Source organism: Falco rusticolus, chromosome 1 (assembly GCF_015220075.1).
Source record: "Falco rusticolus isolate bFalRus1 chromosome 1, bFalRus1.pri, whole genome shotgun sequence".
Taxonomy (NCBI): Eukaryota; Metazoa; Chordata; class Aves; order Falconiformes; family Falconidae; genus Falco; species Falco rusticolus.
The window spans coordinates 32,347,574-32,369,014 of NC_051187.1; the positions used below are offsets into that span (position 1 = coordinate 32,347,574).

The window sequence follows — 21,441 nt, forward strand, 5'->3', positions numbered from 1 at the left end:
AGGAAAACTGGGAGCCTAAAATTTAAGTATGAACAAAACTGTTTTAAGAATTGTATGGTGATAAACGTATCAAAAGCAGTATCTTAGAGCCAAAATATCTTCTACCATAAAGAGATGATTTGAGATTCACTACGCATTTACTATTTTAAGTTCTCCTGTTCCCCATGAAACGTATACAGTCATAATGATCTAGCTCCTGCGACAGCTGATCAACACTTTCCTGAGCACTGACTAAAGAATTATCCAAGAATAACCACTTCTTCTATAGCACTCTAGTTGTTAACTAGCAAAACACAGCCTTTAAAATAGCTCTTCAAGCTCTTTGCCAGTTTTCCTGTAAGCATATTATTTCCTGAATAATTTATTTTTATGGAAATACCTTTAATTGTTTAACACTGAAAAAAGAAAACCAACGTACATATGAAAGAAGAAATAATTCAGGATAAACTGAATAAAATCTTAAGACAAATCTTACAAAGCTCCAGATCATCCTGAAAACCATCAGCACCGTTCATTCAAGATTCCCTGGTAGCATAAGTTTCTGCCTAGCTAAGTAGTTTCAGCAAGCCCATAAAAGAATACCCAAACATTGTGCAAGTTACCTCCAAAAAGCCAAATTACCTCCAATTTATAATACTAAACTTATTCTGAAACAACAGTTTCACTTCTTAAACTGCACTCCATTGTTACACAAGATGAGGAGCCCACGTGAACTGCCAGCAGAGAAATGCAATTATCAGTTTTATCAAATGTGGCATAAATTAGTCCTGTAATTGAATACATGGGGGAAAAACAAGGGTGCTACAAGTGTTCTTCCTGGTTTTCATTCTTAAACTTTTCTCATCAGTGTCTAATTCAGCAAAGGAAACTGTAATACAAGCATTAAGCAAATATTGCATATATATTTCAAATGTTTATTTTGAAAAAAATGCACACTTTTTTTTTTTAACGTTTCCCAAGAGGTTAGTAATTACCAGATCTGATACTATATGCATTACGAAAAAAACCCATGAAAAATTATTGAGAGTCAGTAAAATCTCTTCTGACCTGCTTGGTCCTCTTTCAATGTATTGGAGATTGTAGAGCCAGTGAGAGCAGCCAGTGTTGCTGATGGGGAGGCTCTATACCTAGACAGCCTACTCAGAAGCATCTCATTTATACTCTTTGCAGATTCACCCTCTTTTCTCATTAATATAACTCGTTCCTGTAGAGGATTTGCTATACATATGCCATTTTCTACCTATTAAAATGGAGGAATAAAAATACTTTTAGATATTGAAATCTAAAGACAGTAAAATTGAACAATACAATGTATCAAATAGGGATACAAACTTGAACTCTGCTGTCAGAATTTCTTGCAAAAAACATGTTATAAAAGCTAGACAGATGAGTGGTTTGTTTGCAACTTTGCCATTCAGTAATTTTCTGTTTGGTCTGTCCTTAAAGACAGAACTGCTTGCCATAATCTTATTTATGGAATTCTACTTACAAATACGTAACCCGCCTGTATTTTCTTAGTGATGTTTCACTGGAAAGTTTTGTATAAAGATGCCTTTAAATCCTTTGCCAGCCAAAAATTGTGATGCTTTTCTTAGAGCATAATCTTCAGGGGACATTTTATTAAAAAGAATGCATCTCATATTCTTTTAAGATTTGATTTACAGCATCACATTTTCCGTAAGTTGTATTACTATAGCCTACCAATTCTAGCTCCATCATCCCACTAAGTACAGCTGCACTGCTGAGCAGATACACAGACACTGCGCCCTAGAGTACCCCATCAAAGCTAAATCCTCATCCTGTTTCAATTACCAGCACTACAGGTCTATGAATTGCTGTAAGCTCTGCTATATAAATGAATACATTTTTAGACTGAAATGCTTCATTGTCAAAATATACACACATGGATATACAAATGCATGCATGTGTATGTGTATATATATACACACACAAACATATATATAAGCTGTTTAAAGAAAAGGGAATTCAAACTACTGATACGTTTCTCCAGACTTAGTATTTTGAAATGTGTTTGGCTTTACACTAAACCCAGAGATTGTCATACAACATAAAAAACATATTAGGTTATGAAATGCAGCATAGACAAAACAACTGTAATTGTAACTTGTGGGACCCGATTGGCTTTTAACACCATGAAGCAGATTCACAGTAAACAACGCTCTCAAACCTAATACACTGAAATACTGTCCCAGCAAAAAATTTAATTGCTAATTATGATAAAATACATTTTATGTTACAATTCATATTGCTAAATATGATAGTCATATGTTTTCTGAAGATAGAATTGAGCAACACACCTTCTGTTCAGTTAAAAGTTATTTTGTAAACACAAAACAAACAACTATTGAGATTACTTGTATCAATATTCAAACCTAATACGTTGATTTGAAAATGCTGATACGTAATTAAGCAGCACTCATGCTACCAATTCCTAAGTCACAGAAAACATATAATTTGCTTACTATAAGTTCAAAAATATCCATGAAGACGGAGTGGCCTTTTGGTGTTTTTTCATTGAGGCTTGCAGGAGACCAAATCCAGTAGAAGTATGTGCCATCTGAAGAAAGATGCACGGTGGTCATAGTACTGCCAACTGGGAAGTGATTTACTGGCATTGGGATTATTTGACATACCTACAAAACAGAGAGCATCTTAACAGTTCTTATTTTGAAGTTTGTTCTTATAACTATTAACAGTGTACTTTAATTATCAAGTGCAGTTAGTCCAGAAGAAGCTCATTATTGGACATAATAGTACTATTACATTTATTTGTTACAAAGAGATATTGTAAAATGTTTGCCAAACAGATCTACTGCATACGAAACAGCTTACATATCTAAACTTTAAACATACCTAAAAATAAAAGGATCACTCCCCCTCTAATTATTGACAGCATACCCACAGTACCATAAGGAAAATATACATGGTAAAGAGTTATCTACTTTCTGTAACTTCTCTGAAACATTGCTTGAAACTTTGGAAGGAAAGGGGAACCCAAACATTCTCAGTTTCAGGAAACACACTGGACATGTGTGCATATACACCCTTAAAACATGACAGGAAAAAACCCAAAGCAAACAAACTATCCATTTCCACAAAGGATGACATCTGTTTATCTACAAAACACAGTTAGATCAGAAACAATACCTGAATTTTGTTACAGTAGAAAAATAGCAAGCTGTTCAGGAAAATTATGTTTTCAGTTAAAGCCAAAGTCTATTCTGCTATTGGTTTATTGTTTTATGATATAACCATATTATATTCTATCTCTTAGAACATGATCATAATAAAATAGTACAGTGTAAGCCTGTATATGCATATATATATGTGTATATGCACACATACATATATATACACACAAACACACAGAAACAGTAATATCCATAACATACAAGTTCTATTACGCAATGCTTTCAATGGGTATTTATTAAAAGGCAGTTTCACAAAATAGAAAGAAGAAACTTCAAGGACAAAACTAATTAAAGTTAAAAATTATTGTGATTAATTAAGAATGTTTCCTTATTCTACTGTAACTCTGCAATGAACTCTTCCTTTTACCTGAAGGGTATGCTGATCCACAACCTGGAAAAGGGAGTGAGGCTTATTATCAAAAGAGACAGGCCGATGAAGAAGTTTGCTGTTGCCAAAAGCAACCCACCCAGTCTCCAGCTCTTCATTACGGCAGTACACAAAACCTCTGGCAAAAAAGCAGTATATTAAAACTCTTTAAAACCCTGTGCTGGTTTTTTGTTTTTTCTAAGAAAAACTCACAACCACATTCTTGAACTTCGAACTTCAATTGAAGTCAGCCTAAGGCAGCAATTTCTACTGTAAAAAGACTTAAAGCATAAGAAGCCTCATGACTCGCAAGCAATAAAGCAGCAAGGTACAGTGACTCACAGCTGCACTAGTAATTTATATAATGAATGATATTTCAGAAAACAAATACTTACAAATTCAGCAGTTGTACAATCATAAATAAAAAGGTCACAAAATTAGTCAATACTATATCCCTCTCAGCAAAGAACAAACCAACTTACTATACATTAAAAAGAAAAAAAATGTAAAATACTAGCTATTCCGATAGTATACCTCTTTGCAGGAGGTTGGACTAGATGACCTCCAGAGGTCCCTTTCAACCTAAATTAGTCTACAATTCTAGAGAAAACATGCTCAGGAAGAATTTCAGATGAGAAAATCAACACAGTAAAACAGCATTTAATGAAAATACATAATATGCTCTAGCCTTGTTACACCTAACATCTGAAAGAGGTTTGCCAAAACTTTTTTTAAAAAAACCAATCAGCAGAATAGCCAATATTCAGCTGTCACTTACCGCAAAGTACCGTGTAATCCAGATCCTAATTTGCTTATTCCTCTGCCCACTGAGTTAGTTGTATAAAGATAGAGCCCATCTGCTGCAAGACAGCGCCCTAAGTCTGCATCTGAACCGGTAAGAAAGAACAGAACAGAGACCACCGCTGTAACATACAGAACTGGAAACTCTCCATGGTCATTACATCTCTGCAGTAGCTACCACAGCAATTGAAAACCAACAGATGCTCATGACAGGTCATTACCAATGGGTTAGAATGACTTTTTCCTACTAAATTTATTGTTCTGTGTTCTAAGAGCTACAGTAACACAGCAAAAGTCCATCCTTTTTACAGTTGTTTCTCTACATTTCTTTCAAGCCTGCCAGAGGTGCCCAGACTATGCTTGCCTAATTCACACAAATACTGGGACTATTTAAATCTCCTGCTGTTGCCAAATACACTTAACAAGAATTAGATGCTAGTCACTCACTTCTCCTTTGAGATAACAAGTGACATTAGCACTGTTTTTTCATGATTCAAATGCACATCATCCATTTCCAAATAGTTTATTTTTCCTGTGTCGTGTTCTCATTTCAGTGTTAAAGACTTGTCTTCAGGTATTATGGCCCAAGCTGCTGTAAAAAACCCAGTAAGTTTGAACTTGCTTTTTCTGCACACTATTCAAAACCATAAATACAGTAGTAACTAGACTAGCATACCCAACCATGCTTAGGAACACAGAACTATTCAACCAAAGTAATTTCAAATGGAAAATTCCTTTACTTAAACATAACCAACTTAAATATTTTCTATTAAATGCCTTCAGAATGACACAGAGGGGGAGAAGACCATTCTCTTATGCTTTTGCAACAGGTAATGCTGTTCAGAACTCCGAACTGGCAGCAAGATAAAATACAAGCAAGGCTTATAACTATGCAAGCCTTTCTGCCCAGGACTACTGGTATAACATGCTGTTTGTGAAGGAACAATCTAATACTGAGCCCTGATCTAGTTTCTGGTACAACCCTGTGCTTCTCATAAAGCTATTAAGCAGACCCTTCCATCTCTGAACACTGTTAAATTAAGACTAAATATATTTCAAACATAGTTTTGTCACTCAAAGTAGTAATTATTAACAATCAAGGTGGGACACAAAAGTCCAGTCAACTTATTTAAGGTCTCAGAATCTGAACAGTCAGCTGGGGGTGTGTGTGTGTGTGTAAATCTAGTCGCTCTCTCTGCAAGAAAACCTCTTCAAAATACAAGTGTCTTAAATAAATTTGTAGATAGCCTAAAATGACAACTCAGATTTGTAGATTCCTATGGCTTGCATTAAATTTACTGAGACATCACTGAAGTTTGAACTACTACTACTAAAGCAATGTGAACTCTCTTATTTAGCTCAAAAATAGTAAGCAAACAAAGCAGTAAAACCTGAGAATTAATTCAGGGAAAGAAATACAGAAGAAAACATAAAAGAACATGCAACACAGATTGGACAGAAACAAAGTAACGTGGAGAAAGAGGGAAAAAAAGCAATAAACCTTCACTTCTAAAAATAAACATGCTCTGCCAATGATAGCTAGCTACTGAACACAGTGATACTGCACAGGACAAATTACGCTTACTGAGAGACTAATGAGTGAATAATACCCAAACTCTATTTGACCCCTCTGCAAAATTCCCACTGAAGTCAGGGAGGGTCACTGTATCTACTGTGTTTGATTGTTTCCTACAACCTGATTACTAGACAATTTAAAACAGCATCTGATCTTCAGCAACCAAAACTCAACATTTTCTGAACCCAATTATCTTGTAAATAAAAAAATGCCATACTATCATTAACACATCAGGCTTAAAACTTAGCCTATTGATTTTTATATTAAACAGGACTTTTCCTATCTGATCCTCAAATCAACTTTAAAAAAGCAAACAAATTGTTTACATATCTAGTTAGATTAAGTAAATGAGAACAGGAATGACAAATCAAACAATGTAAGCAATTTACTCCTGTAAATTAGGTCCACGTTTTTAAAACCTGAGTTCTGAATGTACAAATTCAGACAACAAAGGCCCCAGACAGTTGCTGCCCTCCCCTCTCATTACGTATCAGGCTTCGAGACACTCCTGGGATGCCCCGTTCTCTCTATAGATAGTCCTTCTAAACCCTTCAGCATGCAGATATTTGATATGTACTGTACTTGCTTTTACATTACTTCCAACAGAAAAAGAGAAATCCCTTCCAACTCTAAGGGTTTACATTAATTTTTAAACAGTTATCACCACTAAAAGCATCTTGTCCTCCCCTGCTAATACTGACAGTCAGGAAATAATTCACCTTTATTTTCACTGCTGGAACTACTGTTGGCATCAGGTGCAGGTAACATGTCTTCAAAGCCCCAAGATACTATGTGCTTTCCTCCAAGCAAGCAAGAGGGTGATCCAGGTCCTCCCTCCAAAAGCAACAACCTTTAAGCAGAAAATAAAATAAGATCCATAGAGAACAGTCACAGCAAAAACCAGCTAAATCAAAAGTAATGATGAAGATATATTTTAAGCAATTACTCTCTGACAGAGTTTATAAGCCACTTAAAGGAAATATCAATATTTAATTAAAAAACAAAAACTTAACACCAAAAAAAACCAATAAAGAGATCCCTTTAAATTTGAGTTTCTAATATCTTCCTTCTGTGATTGACTGAATTTCAATCTTTCCTAGACCTTTTAATAACTCCTAACGCCTTTTAATCATGTTTGAAGACATTTATCTGTAAATGCACCTGCACATTTTCAGAGTTGATGTAGAAGTGCTACAGTCAGAAGTCACTACAAACCTGTATAATACATCAGCCACAGGCAAGGATCCTAGATCAGTCTGTTTCTGTAATAGATGCACTGTATGAACAAAGGTTTTCAGCGACCCCCTAAAAGGATAAGAAAAACAGGAATTAAATACGTCTATTGAACAAGACCAAATGCACACAGACAACAGCTTCTATGTAGAATATAATATCCAATACTGTAAAGAAAGAATACCCAAGATACGTCACCAAGCTTCTCTTCCAATTTGCATTTCTTTGCTGGGTGATTTTTATTCTTTTGTGGAAGATGTAAAAAAAGGAAGAGAGGGTAATATAAAGGAAGAATGCTGGCAAACTGCCGGTCTAAATCACGCTATCATTTTGGAAGAGGATGAAGCACCATGCAGGTAGGGAGATCAGCAGCCATGGGCTGTGTCATAAACAACATGTATAGTAAAGGCAATCTCGGCACATGATAATACCGCAATCTCGGATCTATTACCAACAGCTACTTTCAACATTTCTTGTAGCTGATTAATCACATTTAGATCTTCAAATACAATCTGCAGGTCTTCCTAGGGCTGAGCCAAAGTGTTAGGAAGAGCTGCTGCAGACAAAGCTAGAGATGGCTTTGACCAAAATAGAAACGACCAGACTAAGTTTCTGATTACTTATGCTTCCAAACACAAATTTGGAAGCTTCTCCCCACCTTCTGAAATGATGTATTTAAATGTATATAAGGACTAGATACTTCTGAAAACAAAATTAAACTGAAGTACTTGTTGTTTTCTAATCTTGCCTAGAAGTGTGTTGCTTTACAATTTTATTGTGATATTTACAAACATATGGAGTTTGTAACTCTAATTGTAAGTCTTGTTCATTCATAAGTTGAATACTTTTTTTGGAGAACCTATTAAATCTGTATGTTAATATAGTGGAATACATCTGTTTTTGTAGAAATAAAGAGATACAGAGGTCTTAAATATATTTTTCAGTTTCTCTTTTAAGGGTCAGGGTATTAGGAAGAAGCCACTTTCCAAAAGACATGGTGACTTTATCTCCAGCCATAATACTTAGCTAAATACAATAATCCTGAATGCGTCTTAGGTGTGACAGTAGTCAGTTATGAATTGATTCCTTCAGAAGCATGACTGATCAATTGAAGAGATCTTTTCCATGCACTCTGCTGAATAGAACCTTTTGCTTTCTGTCACACACAGTCAGTCCTGGCATCTTAACTTTCCTCCTCCACCCCCCCAAACCCCGTTTTCCCTACTGTCATTTTCAGCTGTATGCTTTCACTGATAAAACTCAGCTTAGAGAAAAATGATGCTGAATACTTTAAAGCACCTCAATTAATTATTTAAAGCAATATTTACACTGTTGTTTTATTCTTAGTTACACGAAGCGCCCAAGATCGCAACTAGGAACCTCAATAATAGCCTCATTTTAAAGGCTTTTTCTTCATAATGGTACCCAACGCATAACTTAAACATGTAAAGAAAAAAACTGAAAGCTTTCATAGGTGAACAGAGCATGTCAGTGTATTACAATTCTGTAAGCAATGCAAGACAGATTTCCAAAGAAAATATAAGATAAACCTTCATTTCAAAAGCTGTATTTGAAATTTAGCTCTTTTACAAATTCAGCTGCAAAAGAACATCCCATACTTCCTGAAAATTGACATCTGGAAGAAAAATAAATGAGATTGTGTTTATCTAATCCAATTTATCTGAGCTATGTTCAAGTATATTGCCTATTAGATAAGGCAGTTGTCAGTGCAGAAGAGTTTGCCACATACAGTAAATTTCTCATTGACTTCATTAGGACAAGTACACTAGAAATTAAGTGTTTTTCATTTGAATAAACCTTTTTCTGAAGCAAATCATGACATCTCCCGAGAACCTCAACATCTTAAATCTGACTAAAACCTGACAAAGCTGCAAGCTGAGAAACATGAAAGCCAAGATTTTCAAAAGGCTACTAGTGACTTTAGTTAGACCTACATTTATAGGGCTTTCCAGAAGTTAAGTTTTGTATACTCCTCCCCCTTTCTGCAAGCCCCATCCCCTAAAAAGGGTAAGATTTCATTGAAAGCCATTATGGCCACTTTGTCCTCAATCACTTGACTGTGCTAAACCCATGCGGGGCACTGGATAGTTCGACCTACACTGCTTGAACTCTTCACTGGCAACAAAATGAAAAAATGCCTCCAGATGTTTCACAGGCAACACTGAAATCTGAAACTAATTGCCCTGAAACTTGGCAGTAATGCCTTCTACAGCCAAATAAAGGTGCATAAACTACAGAATTAAGGGGGTAGTACAAAGGGAAAAGTGAGACAACTTCCCTCCATGATAAAAACATTTGGAACTATTCCTAGAACAGATCACTGCAGTAGAAGCAGCAATATGCACAAGAGGCATTTCTAACCTAGATCCTTCTGGTTTTACATATGCTAAACACATGCAAAAAATAAATGCTTAGCTTATCAGCTGCACCCTTTCCAAACCAATATTTAAATATTAGAAAGAAAAAGACTAGTGTAACCCAAAAATTAGTATCAACAGTGTGGTCACATAATTTTTGTTTCTTACATTTAAATATAAACACTTACTACCAATATCAACCACAACAGGTCATTTCAGTACAGCTTCCTTACCTTGCACAAGCCAAGGCAACTAGGGCAGCAGCAGCATTTTCTTTTTGCTTATATGGAATCTGTTGACCTGAAGCAGAAGTGTCTTCCAGCCAGGAGCACAGCAAAGACTCTATCCCATTAAGACAGTCAGCTGGTTCCTTAGTCAAACTCAAAGGCTGGCAGTCTCGAAGGCAATTCAATAGCACCTCAGCAGTTATGTTACAGAGGGAAGGGTCTGTTCTACTTTGAGACTGAATGAGGGGAAAGACCAATAGAAGGCCCATTCGTGAAGTAAACGGTGCCTGTTCAGGCTGCTGTAACAAGCCTTGACGCTTGAGCAAGGCCAGAGCTTCTTCATCCCCTGAGCTCTCCCGGTCATGCTGCTCCTCCAAGGCTAGCTGGCGCTGGGCATTCCAGAGTCCACGCAAAGCGTTTAGTCGGTACTCCAGCAGTCGAGCATAAGCATTGCTCTGGTTTCCACACACAGATCGTAAGCGCTCAGCCAGCTCTGTTGGATTCTTAGTCTCAAATGTTAGTATCTGAAAGGAGGGAAAAGTTGGTATTTATATAGGTTTTCTTTTCCTTAAGGCAGGAAGTAACATATGCCTGTAGTATGATTTCTAGATCAGCTGCCCTCTACAACAGACTGGGGGGTGGGGTGGGTGTATTTTTATTTTTTTTTAATTTCTGGACACAGACAAAATTGCATTGGAGGCCAAAGAGCATGCAGGTGGTATGAAGTCTCTTATTGTTGACTCAACACTGTCACTGACGCCTGGCCTTGGGAGCTGCTAACAAGAGATTTTAAAACTTTTAGTCACGATTCTAAACCAACAATAATATAGACTGTAAAGAAAAGAACGTACAAAATAGTATTTTTGAAATAAAGACTCTCCTCTCCTGGAACATTTTGGTTTTTGGTAATTGAGGCAATTTTGCTAAGAACTTCAAAAGGACTGAGGGGGTAGAGGGTCCCAGGGGCTGAGTTTAGAGCCCTTGTAGGGAAACAGGTCAACAATATTTTGTAACAAGGAAGTATACATTCTAGTTTCAGATCTTTTCAAACAAACAAACAAACGAACCAATTCTCTAAAAATGAACCAAGAGTTTCATTATATGCTCTCCCTCCCCCATTTTCTCCCTCCTCAGTTTTATCATATCACACTTCGCTACGCCTTGCTCAAAATATTTCCAGTTGCTGCCATAGTTTAAAAACCTAGAAGTCTAATCACGATTTCAGACAGAAGAGGCCTTTTCAGCACTTCTAAATAAAATTGGAGACAAAGCTGGAACAACAGAAAAGAAGTATAAGAAACGTATTTATGGGTTAGTACCCAGCCCGGTACTTCAAAGAACTCGGAATTCAAAGTAATTTACAGATCATTTTTCTCCCTACAGCATACAACAGCAGCTGAGGTCAAAGTCACTTAAGCTATGGCAACCTCAAGGAAAGCAATGAGCCATTTTCTGGTACTTTGGATCCTGTGTCCAAAGGGCTTCTGCCTGTATGCTGGGCTGCCTTGTCTCATCTGCTCCCAAACACACCCTCTTCGGCCCATCTTTATGCTGTAAAGCTCTTTTCCCTCATTTAATAAAAAACAAACAACAACCAAAAAAAAAGGAAAGGGGTATGCCAGAGATTGAGAGATGCAATAGGCAATTTCATACAGGGTTGTCTGGTTTTGGTTGGGTTTTTTTTAATTGTAGGCAGTAGTCATACAGAATGTGAAATAGATGTTTATGTCTAACTGTAGATTTTTGAACAGCTTGATAAAATGCTTCAGGACAAATCACATCTGCCATTTTTACAAATACCCTTACTGAAGTCAATGAAACAGCTTTTCAGTAGAACACTGATCATTAGTGTCATGAAAAGTTCACTTTAAAGTAATTCACATAATTACATTTGAATAGATGTTAGCATTTAGCTTCTTAAAACCAATGAACCTCTTTTAATTAATTTCTTCAAAAAGATTAAGAATATTAATCCCTAAACCATATATTACACATTTAAAATAACTACCTCATTAATTTGTGCGTTCTATTGTCTCAGAAGTAAGTCTAATTGTTTCCTGTTATAGATGCAATCACTTTCTAAAACAGTTTGCTTTTGACTTTCTTGAACTGAACTAAATAGGTGATGGATCCTCTATCAAGTTATAACAAGCAGCAGAAGTGGAAGAAGAAGAAAATTAATATTTTCATCATGAGAGTGAAATGCTGAAGAGAATAGGTCTACAGTCTCCCACTATGCTAATAACAAAGACACCACAAAACAAGCTGTGGTATGCTTAGGTGGCTTTCCCTTATAGATTATACTTCCATGGGCAAGAGGCAGCTGCTTATACCCTTCTCCCCCCTGCCCATAAACACAGTGAAACCCTGCAATCCACACCAGATAATATTTCAGAAAGTTGTGCCCGCCTAAATTATAAGTGTACCGCTGTGTAAATTCACTAACTTTGTACAGCCTCATGTGGACTTTGAGCCAAATCTGTACCCAGTATGTAGTAATGAGCAGAAGGTTTAAATATTCAAACACATGAGAACTGCTTTATTTCAGCCAAATTGCATTGCAAATTGAACCGAAGACTGAGTTCCAATTGCAAATGATGAATGTTTTTTCAGTTTCCTTCAAGTTACCAATGTTATGTTTGGTGGGTTCTCATCAACGAAACCGTAACCAAATTGCTGCAGATAATTTAACCTTGCAAATTTTGTCACTACTATTGGGTGCAACTGAAGGTACACTTGCGAAAACTAGTCACACCATCTTACACACTCCTGTTCCTCAAGTCCCACAGTTTAGTAGGAAGACAGATTTTTGTCTTTGATATTGCTCTACATTTCTAAGTCTGCCTTGTATAAATCAAGACAATAAGTCAGTGTCAAATATTTGCAGGTACGCTGATGAAAAGCCTTTCCCTACTTAAGTTTTATTTTCTCACTGATCTCACAGTTTATAATTTGCTTTGTAAGCGTAGTATGGTCTGTCTGGAACTGTTAAGAGCGTTTTGCTTTGGTCTTACATAAAGGAAATAATATACCGTTAATCAAAACTAGTGCTTAAGTATACTAGAGTCAACAGATTTAGAACAGTTCCAAAACAGGACTTCCAGATTTTTTGAAGATAAAGTGATTTACATAGTCTAGTTTTCATACACAGCTTATGGACCCAGTGAAAAAAACTTAACCATTCAACATAATTTGAAGGTGTAAGTAGACATTTGCACTCCCAGAAAATAACAGGATATTTAGTGAAAGGTGTAAGGTCTTCTACTATACAGGAGCCTTCAGAAAATCTTGTTGAAATCTGCTTTCCTCAAGACATCTTACTGACAAGTAAGTACTCAAAGCTACCTCCAAAACCAAATTTTCAGTGACTTGCTGTGACACACAACTCTGGAGCTTTCAGGGTTCAGACACACTCCTAAGATCTTGCCACACACGGGGGAACCATTGTGGTTCTGACTGGTTAGCAACACACACCTCTTTCTAACCCAACGCCAATAACAGAGCTTGACTTGGTCCATGCTATATATGTACACTATATACATACTTAGTCTAAAGACTCCACAAAGGAATCACAGCCCTTGCCAAGGTTTCCTCAGCACACTGACTAGTTTTCTCGTATCTTCAGGCAACGCTTTTTACCTAGAAGCTACCTGAAGCCAAATCAAATCAAAATAAAATGCAAGTAACAAACACACCACATTTATTCACAAACACTGGTAGTTGTATCGTCTGTTTCAGAATTTATAGAAGACACAGGTGAGGAAATAGAAAATCTATGCTAAAATGACTTGTAGATTAAATCAGAAAGGTCTTCCCCATCCTCTACACAGCTGATCTGCCTCCCAAGCACATGGCTGTCAGAGCGCCTGCCACTCTGAATGCCTTTTGCCTGAGGCTGCACCCACTAAAGAGGGTTTCTTCAGGCTATAAAAGCTGGCATACTCTGCCAGATTCCCCTTTTTAAATCCCCCCACAAAATTTAATCCTCCCTGAAATTAGTTTTTTTCTCTTCCTATCCAGATCTGACCATTCTCTTTGTTTAAAATAAGCACAGATTCATTTCCCTGCAGATGCACGTGTTTTACTCAAGCTGTCTTCTCCAATACTTCACTGAACAACTATTCCTCATTCAGCAAGAGCTAAAATTCCCTCTCCCCTGCCTCCTTGATGCCTCAGTATTTACACTTGAGTTTGACCTCTGATTTAGGACTAATTTCCAGCATCCTTTTGTTGGCAATATTTGGGCATGTTGCCTCAATATTTACCTGTATAAGGCTTGGGAAGATGTCAGAAGCAGACACCCAAAAGCTAGCACTTCACAAGCAGTCATCTGAACCAGTAAAGACTTAAATCACTTCACAGCACCAATCATTTCTGACTAACAAGGTCTAAAGACGATAAAAAGGATGTAACAATCACATTGCTTTGCCATAAAACAAGTTACCCAAGTATCTACTTATATCTCAAAAGACAATCTCTAACAGAAACAGCAGCATAACAGTAACATCATCAAGCTAAAAACACAAACATGCTTAGAAGGAAGAATGTTAAACAAAATCTGAAAATACAGATTATATTCAGAATTAGCAAAAGATAACCAGCCAAGCTACAAAACCAATGCAGATTAATATACCATTAATACAAGGGCATGAAAAAGTTAAGACGCTCAGTAGCAGTTAAAATAACCTAGTCATTTTATAAAGACAAATGTAAAGAGAATTCAGAGAAAAATTAAAGTCTATCTACCTTCTGTACTTTCGTAGTGTTAAAAATACTCCGTTTTCTGCTTTTAGATAAGACATTAACATTTTCCTCAGGAACAGTCAATAATACTAACAAAATACAAATCTTTATAATAGAAACGTAAAGTTTTAAAGAATAACTTCTAATGAACAAAATGGCCCACAGTGTCAGTGGGAAAAGTGTAATTATATTGTAACTGAGTAATTCCAGTATAAATTCTAGTGTAACCAAGACACTAAAATTGTGGGAAAAAATAAACATCACTTTTTAAGATCTTTTTCTATATGCAATGTTATAAGTAGGGTAAACATCACATTGACATTTTTTGCAAATGAGAACCATAGTGTTCAGTCACTTTGAAATTACAGTTCATACACTGTTGACTGCGACCACTGCCTGTTTTCTAACTTATGTCTACTTCTTGTTAGCAAAGACTACCTTTGAAAAGTTTTGATTTTTAAAGTCTCACGCTTAACAGCCTGAAGTTACATGTAATTAAAAACTGTTAGTAAAGTTTAATTGTCACTATTTTAATTTTGCAGTATTTTGCCCTTAAATGTTATTTTCTTGTTTAAAATTTTAAATCAATTTTAATAAACATTTTAAAATGGTTGATCCAAAGTTCAATCACTAATGGGTCATCAACATCATCTTTAACACTGAGAGGCACAAAAGGTACCTAATTTTAGATCATCAACTGTGGGAAGGATGTCATCTTTCCTGCTGTATCCAGTTTTTCTCCTATTTCCACCTACCACATGACATAACCAGATACTTCCCATTAAAGAGTATTTCTGCCAGTACTGCTGCAGAAAGTAGTCACTGGCATTCACTGTTTGCTAGGATAATGTGCTTCTCGTAGTAAATAGCAGAGCTACTACAATTAAGACACACTAAGCTACATGAAGGGGTTTAGTCTAAGGTTTTATGACCACATTAAGTAAATTTAAAGTGAGCTGCCACTAAAAGGCAGGTTTCTCCCCTGGCTACAATTCCTGCCCCCTCATCCTCTCCCTGGTGTTGGCAGTAATGCCTGTGGGGTATTTTTTGTTGTTTGGGTTGGTTTTTCTTTCGTTTATTTTTATGTTTTGTAGAGTGGAAATGAAAGAAGAAAATGCATGGCCAATGACAGACATGAGAAAGGCCTTTTTTGCAATAGCTCTCCCAATGTACTAGCTTAAGTGACAGTCTTGGGCTGATTATGCTGGTTTCATTAATCAGTTTTAATTCCACTACAAAGGGAACTGACAAGCAAAGAAGTTGTTCACAAAGGTGTGTTTTTTCCTGAAGTTACATATTTTAAGTGAAAGCCTTTAAAACTCCAAAACAGCATTTAATTCTTTCTCTACATAATTAAATTGGTTGAACTTCACACAAAGATAACTTCTTGAAGACTGTGGTACATTTACCAATACCAATTAGATCCATAATAGCCCCATGAGTATTAAACAATTATTCCCATTTCACAGGAGGAACAAACTATACAGAAACATAGAAACAACCTTAAAATCCTAAGTTACCTTTAACAGTGGCATGAAAAAATTAACTACGTTACAGCTATAAGGTCACTCCTCTTGTACCACACAGTTAACATACAGGGAACAACCACTTCAGTCTGTTCTTTTGTCTCTAGAAATCCAAATAATGTACAAAAGACTGAATTACAAGATTTATAGATTCTGGTATTTCTCATATAGAATAATTGACCATTTTAAAAGTACCCTGAAAATTGAAATAGACATCAAAATTTAAACTGTTCCCATAAACAACACTGTATACAGACTCCTCATCTTCCACTTTCTGTTGTTCTGCTGGTTAACAGCATTTCTGCTAACAATTTCTGAAGACACACAGTAGGAAGCTGTCAGTGCAAACACTGCCTTGATTTCTTCTAAAAGATTTTCCCAAAGTCTTCTATAAGGCTTTTTGTTTTATATGCCTGTGTGTTTGTAAAATATATAAATACATGCAAACATTTTCACCCTGATGTTTCAGAGATTGAAATTTCATAGGTTCTTAGCAGCTGCTGCATACTTTAATCTTTTAGTGTTGCAGTTGAAAAGTGCAAGTTTTAACATTGTTCTGATTTTTTCTGCTCCAAGAAATTTTAACTGTATCACCTTGTTCAAAGCCTCTACTGATTCACAATCCTGTATAACAGCAGTTTTTTAACAACTCAGCCAAAAGCATGAACTATTTTCCCTTGTGAAAGCATTAGAAACCTAATTACTTGCTCAGAAATAAGCACTAGGAAACCTGTGTCTTTTACTGCATACACAAAATTGTACCAAACAATTTTTTCATAACTGTAGAAATTTACCAAATAACCTTGATATCCGATATGAATTACAGAGTGCAAGCAAGCTGTAAACACACACACACAAAATGGTACAAAAGTTGTTTCTGTATTTGTTCATTAAAATATTTATTTGGCTCTTATTTTAGTAGTAGATGAAAATGTCTGCAAAGCGTAAAGAAAATCTTTGTCATTTAGACATCCGAGAGTGCAAATCACTGAACTAACCAGCTGCAATTGGTAGTAAGAACTATATTAGGGAAACATATTTGCAAATTCATCCTTTAGAATATCTAAATTATCTAAATTTATTATCTAAAGAATAATAAGAATAATAAATAATAAGAAGAATATTTCTCTACTAGGATAACCAAAACATGACTTTAAAATAAAAAATAAATTAAAAATAAAAAGCCAAGAGGCATGGTAGTCCATATTATAAAAGTTTAATAAATTAAAAGATGTCATTTTATGACAATTGATGGTAACAGCAGCAACTCTCCTGGAGATCAAATCACACAATATTGGTGGTTTACATAATGATCTAGTAAGAATAAGCTTAAAAGGAAAGCAATCAAGATTTCAGAGTCCCCTCAAAAAGCAAGTGAGAGGCTTACAGTAATGCCGGAAAGAATGCCATCAACTCCCGTGCAGAAGTAACAGCCAAGGCTCACATTTGTAAGGTTATATTCGCATGCAGAGTTAACTACAAGAACTAACTTAACCTGGTGTTACTTCGAAAGCTATAAAGCCTCTCAAAAGAGGAATACTGGATATTTGAAGTAGAAGTGTGTGCAAAAGGCAGGACTAGGGAAGTTACAAGCCTAACATACATGCCTGGATCGGCAGTTCCCAAGCTAGAGGTTGTAACCCCAAGAGGGGTCATCACTTAATAAAAAGTCAATTGTTTATGCTGGCATTAGGAATTTTTATCTTGACAGAGGTGAACCTTGTAGATGGAAGGAAGGTCACAACCAGGAAGATTTGGGAAGCACTGACCTAGATAATTACAGACAACTACTCTCTCCTTCAGCAAAGAAAAGGGACAAAATGTTTCTTATAGTCCATGAAGAAAACAGGTGAAAGCTTCAAGTTTAGCAGACACTTTCAAGTCTAAATAATTTTGACAGAAAACACAAGTTAGTCACAGGACTGGCACATGCTGTTAAAACAGCACTGGACTTCAGTTGTTCAACTTGCTCCTAGAGGGCTAGCCCAGACCATACTGGGGGGGAAAGCAAAGGGCGCTACTTTTTTTTTTTTTTACACTTATATTTCATTAAAAATACATATCTGTAGTGCACGGTGACAGCCGTCCAGTGGCATCTCATACTCTGTCCTATAATAACAGAGCTTGACAAGAGTGAAAACATTGGATAACAGATATATACATGATCCAGATAGGTATAGAGATAGGAGCTATACTTCAGCTTCATGTTAAAAGAAACAAAAAACCCAAACAAAACCAAAATATGTATTTAGAACTTTTCCAGGCTATGCAGGAGAGCAGCAAGAACAGATATCCAAATGACTATTATCTCCGTTAGGCTGTTCTGTAGAACAGAGTGCTTATGAGTTAAGTGGAGCAACACATAAGGTTGTTCTACTTCATACTGTGACTATATATTGAAGATTAGTCTTTCTTCCCACTTATTTCCTTGTGGGAAAAAATAACTGAGCCAATCACTAACTTGCTGGAAAATTGCTGATACTGCAAACTTAAAAACTAATGAAAATACCGGCCACAAATGTGAAGATCAGAAAGGCAGCCTCCTCAAATGGAAGGATCACAACAGTAATGCATGTCAACCAAATTAAATTGCCTAGATAAGAGTGAATGCTTTTTTGCCATCACATCACTATGTCATCATTGATGTGAGCAACCAATGATCAGTAGTGTCATTCTTAATAAGTTACCAAGGGTTAACACATCAATTTATATTGCTGGCACTCTCATAAGTCTCAGCATGTTTACTCTGGCATACTGGCTGATTAAAACTACACGGTTTAAGGGACCTCTCCCTTCAGACATACCTCTTGCCCCAGTCCCAGGGTTTATTGCCTCTCTGAAAGACGTTTGATTGGGAGGATTCTGGAAGTGCTGCAGTTTCCACTGTGGCACATTAAAGAACAGCTCATCTTCCACTAAGCTGTCCCTCCTGTGCAGGTATTGACATCCAGGGCAGTATATTCAGTTGTTAGTCACATAAGGTCATCTCCAAGAAGCAGAAGACTTTGCACTTTCAAAGTCATTTCTCTGTATGAAAGGCTTTAAAATAAGGGTGCAAACGCTTGCATAACTGCTAACTAATCTAGGCCTCATTTGACAAGAGGATTTTATTGGGAAACCAGGTGCAGCTTTTATATGCACAACATTACAAAATTCTATCAAATTTTTTAAAAGTGCCCCCTTTCTTTTTGGTAATACATTTTCTTTGTAAATATGCTGACAGTCTAAGAAGTTGGCATACATCATTTGTAACACATAAAAAATAAAAATAAAAACAAAAACACCCCCCCACATACACTCTTTAAACCTAAAAATACTCCCAGAACAAGTTACCTTTAAATGAAAGAGAATGTTAACACTTCCACAACCAGTACTAAGAAAAAAAAAACCCAAAATATATTAAAAAAAGAAAAGTAAAAGTTGTATGGGAGTCAAAATAACAAAGTAATAAATTTTCATAAACCTTCCCTGGCATAATACCAGTACTGTAACACTTTTCCTCTGCTTTTCTTTTTATAAATAGGCAAAACCTTTGAACAGAAGGACAAAAGAAACACATCCAAATACACTGACATCATTCACCAATAAGCTCTTTAAAGGGATATTTAAGCAAACCAGACCAGAATGATACCTCCTGCCCCAAAAATACCCATTTAAGTATACTACATTTTTTAATTAAGCACTTCATATCAGAAATTCAGTCAGGGTTCTGACCACCATTGATGAAGCACATGAAGTGTATTAAAGAACTTCACTAATCAAAGCAGCAGCTGCAGCATCTCTTACCCTTGTCCAATAACATATCCCAAGAGATTTCTATTTGGACCATTTTCAAATATCTTTATTACACTGCAAGCCGGAGCAGAAATAGTGCAAATGAGCTTTTCGGTGTATCAGTCGATTGCATGGCCACACTTCAACAAGATGCATGCACCTATTTCCACAAAATGGCTCCTCAAAGCCATTCCAGTTTACCAAGGTAGTCCTTTATTTGAAAAAACAACATTAAAAAGAGGCAGAGAAAAGTTATGAGCTAAATAATTTACATTTACACCACTTGAAATTTCACTTTTTTTTAACCCTCCCCCCTGAATACCAAGAACTATAGACTGTTTTACAAACAAGACCTGAAAAATAAGTCACTCACAGCCATCAATTCTTTCAGTGGAAGGAAATAAAATGCTTTAATATTCTGCAACTTAAGACTATAGATCAAAGTAAGTACCATAGCAAAAAGTCTTATTTATTCATTTATCTTAAAGTTTCACACTGCAAACACGCATAAAAGAAAAAAATCTCTGGAACAGGCAAAGTTATGTGAATCAGTGGCACTGGATTGTTGAAACGCTCATGAAAGTGTCTTAAAAGACAAGACACTGTAACAGTAATTCCATTCCTATCTCCCCCAAACAATTATAGTTTCATAGACATTCCTCACACTACAAAAAATTCTCCAGAGCTAAAATGTTTGTCAAGTGAAGCTGTGTGTCAACTTTCAGGCTGGAACGTACTTCTGGTCTAGCAAGATCTTAGAAATAAGATTTAGTTTGCGTTTTCATTTGCTTTTTAAAGGATATCCTCCTTTATTACAACATAACACAAATAAAGCTGTGGGAGCATGTATTTTTCTAACACAGTTATTAGACTTGATGCTGCTTCTAAAACTATGTAATGAAAAAGAAGTATTTTCTTGAATACAAACTGCATTGCATGCCAGAGTGGAGACCAATCACAAGGGAGAATCATTCCATGTTTATACAGAGAGGGGTAAGTCATCCACCTTAAAAGTCTCTGTTTTCCTGTTCATCTGATATTTGCCAACATCCCTGTCATGGGAACAGCTAATGTTCCCATCCCAGTCCCCAGCATAACATCACATAGAAAAAAAAATGCACATTCAGCAAAAAAATATCTTTCCTTAGTTAAGGCTGTGGGAAGTTTTCATAAGCACCATAAAGACTCCACATCACAAGGTGAACAAAGATGTTGTCAGAACTGCAAGCCTGCCTCATGGGTTCTTCTTAGCAACACCCCAGTTAGCAGCCACAGCCTCACTGAGGGGTTCTGCGGCCTAAACGCTTGTGACCTAACATAGCACAGAGATAAAGCTCCTGCTGAACCATCCCCTCTCAGCTCACACCACTCGGCTCCTCTGACAAAGGCCCTGTGTCATTGCAAGCCACATTGCTGGAGAAGAGGGCGGGGTGAAAGAAGAGAAGGGAGGCACACAGGAAAAAAAAAAATGCGGTCTACAAAATAGATGCAACCTACAGTCCGTGACATTCAGTCCTTCACCGTCTCCTCATAAGATAAAACAGCTGTACCATCTGCCTGCAGCCAAAACCACCAGCAGTTTTGAGAAGGTAAAAAGCTGGAAT

The 21,441-nt window shown here is 36.4% G+C and overlaps 1 protein-coding gene across 6 annotated transcripts in view; it reads right to left on the bottom strand.

Annotated features, from left to right (window-relative positions):
• The window catches only part of HECTD4 (HECT domain E3 ubiquitin protein ligase 4), a 76,677-nt gene that overhangs the window by 54,189 nt on the left and 1,047 nt on the right, over window positions 1–21,441 (bottom strand). For all 6 annotated transcript variants that reach the window (XM_037375628.1, XM_037375626.1, XM_037375627.1 and 3 more), the window contains exons 2-8: window positions 9,801–10,318; window positions 7,172–7,261; window positions 6,676–6,806; window positions 4,358–4,466; window positions 3,580–3,718; window positions 2,484–2,654; window positions 1,048–1,240 (exon numbers count right to left, since the gene is read on the bottom strand). In XM_037375628.1, coding sequence (XP_037231525.1) covers window positions 1,048–1,240; window positions 2,484–2,654; window positions 3,580–3,718; window positions 4,358–4,466; window positions 6,676–6,806; window positions 7,172–7,261; window positions 9,801–10,318 — 1,351 coding nt within the window. The remainder of the gene's footprint in view (window positions 1–1,047; window positions 1,241–2,483; window positions 2,655–3,579; window positions 3,719–4,357; window positions 4,467–6,675; window positions 6,807–7,171; window positions 7,262–9,800; window positions 10,319–21,441) is intronic.